Genomic DNA, 5,847 nt, shown 5'->3' on the forward strand with positions numbered 1-5,847 from the left:
TGTGGCTCTTATATGAAGGATCCACATGTAAGAAGGCAATTGAATAGTGGAATCAAATGCCATATAGGCATGAACAACTTCTTCGTCCTCCTCATTAGGAGAATCTAAACATGTAGAATTTCCTTTACTCTCATCAAAAGAACACAATAAGCATTTCCTTTAGAAAAGTGATTTTTCCTCTATTTGGTCGATGAGAGAGATTTATTGAAACAATTATTTTGTATGTTTGTAGAAAATTTTCTCATTTGGTTCAATGATAACATATTAATATTTAAAGTCTAATGCCATCCATTTCCACTTGTATGCTAGCAAAATCTATAGCCATGTATTATTTTTTAATATCTACTAGCCTATTGAGAGTGCTAGTTTTGTGGTTCTTTCTCTAAAAGCTTTTGGTCCATAGCCTTAGGTATCATGGTTGAAATATTGAATTCCATAGTATTCTGTGGAAAGTACCCACCACTGATGCCTGGAACTCATCGAAGGCATTCCCCCGAATGTTCACCACACACATGTTGCTATGTGGGACACCCATGGTTTCTTAATTGACAAGTGTGTGTGAGGAGCGAGCTTTTTTTGGCAACCTCGAGTTTTATTTCACATAGTCCACTTGGTCATCTTTTTCTTTTGGGCATATATTAAGCATCAATGTTGCTCCTCTGTTGCCACCACCACCACCACTAGCACTGTCACCACCACCACGACATCTTACTCTCCCCCTCCTCATTAGAACCATAACTAATTCTCTCTCTCTCTCTCTCTCTCTCTCTCTCTCTCTCTCTCTCTCTCTCTCTCTCTCTCTCTCTCTCTCCATTTGTTGGATACCAACCGCCGATATCTCACTCCCTTCTATATATATATATATATAGGTCTTGGAGACCCACAATATGCATCTCCCTCTCCTCCTCCCTCTCAAGAACACACACACACACACACACACTCTCTCTCTCTCTCTCTCTCTCTCTCTCTCTCTCTCTCTCTCTCTCTAACAATGCATTAGTAGTTCTCTCTCCTTAACTTATTTAGATCACTAGATTAAGCTTATGTGCTTATCTTTGATAATATTATCACAATGTTAATGGTTCAATTATGCATACATATGAGATATCACACTATATATACTTTCACATCACCACTCTCTCCATTCTTTGCACATATTTTATAATGACAACTTGATGTGTTAATACTTTAATTATGCACATACAAGCAAACTACAGACACATCCACTTATACTTGCACATTGCTCTCTCGCTTCCTCATTTGATTAGGCTTATGTATGGATTGAAGTTATGCATTCATTTACAATAGACCCTTGCAAGCAATTGCTTCACAATCTCCGTAAAATATAGCTCCATATTACTTTATTACTTGTAGATATTATTCCCTTTAAGATTTCTTCATTTTAAAATCCAAACTTCAACAATTAAATTTTTAATATATTGATATATTTCGCATTGTACTACATGAACTTACTACAAAAACTACAAAAAAATATACAATCCACAAATGCATTTGCAAGTTAGTGAACTAATATGTGTAAAGCAAATAAAGATATTTATTGCAAATATTAAATATCAATCTAGTTGTCCATTGCTGGAGGGTGAAATGGGTGTTCTCTAACAAACTCCTAGACTTCCCTGTGAAAACCTACTAACTCATTCAAACATGGAAGCATGTATTCCAAGAGAATAGTATTGAAGGGATTTTCATCAATCAAATAAAAAAGTATGTGTTTGAAGAGGATGGTATCCATGGGATTTTCTCAATGGATATGTAAAGGAGTTATGTGGGTTATATTGCATTTTCTTTATGCTATCATCCACAAATAGTATCATTGTAGGGCTAAAGTGTGGCCAATCAATATCATCGAAATATTTTAGAAATTATGGCTTCACCATGACTCCTTACTAAAGAATGAGTTATGAGAACTAATGTAATGGAGGTATCACTTTCCTACGATTAGTCATATTCTCTTTAGAAGAAGACATAAAAGTGTGATATATTCTAAAGAATACATGTGGAATTACTTAGCAGAAATCTGGATCCTTATGTCTTTTGCATCCTTTTTTCTTCAAGTATTTTTTGTATAATGCATTCTTGTTGGAGGAAAATTCACCTTTAGGCAGTCAAGGAAGATAGAACATCTCTGGTATATCTCTTCATTCCACTGCTACTTAATTTGGTGATCCTTATATATGAGCTACTCCTCCTTCAAGTGCATCTAATCTATGCGTTTCCTTAGTAAAGTTTGCAATATCCCCTTATTCAATAGCCCACACATGAACCTACCATTCATTGTTCTATTACATATAGAGAACATATCAACAAGATACCATTGCAAATATACTTCTACCAAGTTATGCCTGTAGAGAAGTCTCCATGCTGCTGACTTGCATGATTTGTGAGAGTCAATATCATCATCTCGTTTAAAATTCTCATAATCTCCTATGTGAAATAGAAGAACAAATCTTTGTCCACTTAAATGTTGTGGTAGTTTCCTCATTGAGAGAGAGAGAGAGAGAGAGAGAGAGAGAGAGAGAGAGAGAGCTTTGAATCACAACTCCCCTCCATTATCTCTCTAACGGGATATGAATTTTTTTATCACCAGACAAAGGTTGCTGGCCGGCAACCCCTTCTCAATGAAAAATATTCACAATTTTCCTCCATCTCTCTAGGAGGGCTTATGAATTTTTTTAATTAGAAAGGGGTTACTAATAGCTCCATGTTCAATGAAAAAAAATTAGAAAGGACTTGTGAAAAACATTTTCGCTAAGAAGGGATTGCCAACAACCCCCTATTCAAAAAAAAAATAAAAAAATCACAAGTCCCCTCAAAGAAATGATGGAGGAGACTTGTGAAAAAAAAGATCATCTTGAGAAGGGGTTGCAACCCTTTTCTCGATGAGTTACAAGCAACCCCCTTCTCGATTTTAAAAAAATCAAAGTAAGCCACCTAATATATATATATATATATATATATATATATATAGTAATTAACAAAAAAATAATTAGTTATTAAGTTATCAACTAAGTAATAAATTAAGTAGTGCATGTGTGTATGCGCCTCTCTCTATGTATGCATATGTATGTATTTGTGCATGGCCCTTATCTTCATTTCTCACTATGTGTACGTCTTGTAACTCTCTCTCTCTCTCTCTCTCTCTCTCTCTCTCCATCAGGACTCAATAAAGTCAATAGAGAAAGAAAGAAGAGAGAGATACATAAATAATTGTAATGAAGGAGACAGGAGAGAGTGTGTGTGTGCAGAAGAGAGAGAAAGACTGCAGGAAGAGAGAGAAAAAGAGTGACGAGGAGAGAGAAAGACTAGGAGTAGAGAGAGAAAGGCAAGAAGAGGAGAGAGAAATGGCTGGCAGCCATGGAAGGACAGGGAAGAAGGTGAAGAAGGTGCAAGGACAAATGTGTATTCCCATGTCTACAAATACATCCTCAATAGAATTTCCATACATTTGTAGCCAGTAATACTTCCATACATCAATGCCAAGTCAATATTTCAGTTCTTCAAGTGAGTACCTACACCTACAAGCAACTTGGGCTCTGGATCACCGGGAGGTGAGCAAAGTTCCCCCTGGGCCGGGTTGTGCACCCCTTCAGGGTCTTTAGTGGCAAGGGGGGGTCACCCCTCTTTTGTCTTGCCACCTCGCCTTGCATCAGGCTTTTTCCTCGCCTGGAGTGTACATGGCAGACCTTTATTATTTAAGCAATCAGCATGCTATGCAAGGTGGCTTGGAAATAATTCTTTTCATGAGGTGCATGGAATTGAATTGGGAATAAGGAGAGGGCTTACCAAGCAGTGACTCACTGCTAACTCACCTCATTTACAATGGATATTCAGGAATTAATATTTGCTCAAGCAATCATCACAAGTCAAAAAGGTTAGGGTGAGGCAATCAGTGAATAGTAATAAGAATTTCCAGCATGGAATGGATCATCTTAAATGCAAGGAAGCCTAAGAGAATGATTGAAATTAAATTGACAGCATGTAGGCATTGGAATCTTAAAGGAAATGCATGATTGACTACTTGAATCTCTTCCAACAATAGGCTTATTAGGCTTAGCAAGAGGATGAAATTAGAAGAGAGCTCAAGAGTCAATTACCTCTTAAATTGGTGAAGTCAGCTAAGAATCAGTATAGCCAATGTCCCCATAGTCAGTCTCCAATACTCCCAATAGCTCCATGATGACAATTTCAACCAAGAATTAAGTCTTCAAGCTTGATTCTTCAATGTGTACTATTCAAGTAGACCAATGCATATCAATGCTGCAACTCCACACAAAGCATTGGTTGTTTCCAGCAGACAACTACAAAGGCTTCATATCCATCGCAAGCATACATTACTTGTCCCTCTCGGGAGGAGTAACTCCATGATCACTTTTGTTCACTGCTCAATCAAACTACCCTGCTGAGACACTCTCAGTCTGATGCAAGTACAGCTTGCATGGGATTGAGGTTGTGAGGAATCCAAACTTGTCCCACATCAGTGAAGATGACCAAAAAAGATGGGTGGAATTTATAGGTAGGGATCTTAACTTTGTTTTCAAAATGGAGGCAATAGATTTTTATGCTTGGAGGACCCTAAAGCTAGTCCAGGTGACTTTGTTGTTTCTACTCTGAGTCTTTCTTGCAAGCTGATTGGCCAGGCTGGTGGGAATAGTTTCAGTGTCTCCTCATTGCAAAAAAGAAAACGCAAGTACAGTTTGTCGTTCTTCTTGCCCACTAATGCCTACTCCAATCATCAGCCATCTGCATCGACTGCAGTGTTGTTGAGCCGCAAAGGTCAGGGCTTGCACCATTCCTTACAAAGACATATCAGCTACTTGATGACCCAGCAACATACGAGATCATTTCATGGAACGATGTAGGCAACACATTCATTGTATGGAGGCCTCCTGAAATTTCAAGAGATATTTTACCCAATTTCTTCAAGCACAACAATTTTTCGAGTTTTGTTCGCCAATTGAATACTTATGGCTTTAGAAAGATTGTACCAGATAGATGGGAATTTGCTAACGATTACTTCAGGAAGGGGGAGCGGCATCTACTGAGTGATATTCACATGCGCAAATCATCACAGTCAAATATTGCAGCAACACTTCCATCCAAAAGGTCTGTTTCCCCAGTCAATTCTGATGATGATCAGGCAACGTTCTTAAGTTCATCTCCACTTTCATCACCAAGATATCCCCCAACAATAAACATTGTTGAAATTGAGAGGTTGAGAAAGGAAAACTCAAGGCTTCTTTCAGAGCTTTCTTGCTTGCACAAACTTTGTAGTGACCTTTCTGGAAGCTTCTAAGACAGCATCAACTCCAAAGCTCTTTGGAGTGCCGCTGCTAGGTAGGAAAAGGATTGAAATGGTATCTATGGGAACAGAAAATCAGTTGATAAAGGGAGCAACTTGTTTTGTTTCTCTGACAAAGGAAGAACAGACACAGCATGCTGAAAGATGACACTTGCCTTGATTTCGATGCCAACTTTCCTGGCAAGTATGAAGCCAAGCGAGCGTAGGTCCCTTTTGGAATGGCTGATCAGAGAGGTTAAAGAGGATGACACCAACAGGACCTCGATAATCAGCATCGATCACACCTGCCCCTACATCAATCGAGTGCTTCCATGCCAAACCAGAATGGGGAGCCAAGAGATCTAAGCTGGATGATGCATCTGACAACGGTAGAAGGCTGGAGGACAGGTTAGGCAACGGCGCGTCCGATTGCAAATGGCATCTACCTTGTCATGAGGGATAGAGAGACGAGCCATCACAACAGCGCAAAGAATTGGTTGCAGGAGTGGAAAGGGCGTTGCACGAGAGCTTCTTGACAAGGAGCTTGG

General features: G+C 38.9%; 1 protein-coding gene across 1 annotated transcript; it reads left to right on the plus strand.

Moving 5' to 3' along the window:
• Positions 1 to 966: 966 nt before the first annotated feature.
• Positions 967 to 5,314, plus strand: LOC148038711 (heat stress transcription factor B-2b-like; the record flags this gene model as incomplete). The annotated part of the gene is made up of 2 exons (XM_087675273.1): positions 967 to 999; positions 4,787 to 5,314. Coding segments are annotated over 2 exons (561 nt in total), but the record flags the coding sequence as incomplete, so codon positions are not given.
• Between the last annotated feature and the right edge of the window lie 533 nt (positions 5,315 to 5,847).

The sequence above is a fragment of the Lygodium microphyllum genome, chromosome 3 (genome assembly GCF_053477565.2).
Source record: "Lygodium microphyllum isolate KBCC chromosome 3, Lygodium_microphyllum_v1.1.10, whole genome shotgun sequence".
NCBI lineage: Eukaryota > Viridiplantae > Streptophyta > Polypodiopsida > Schizaeales > Lygodiaceae > Lygodium > Lygodium microphyllum.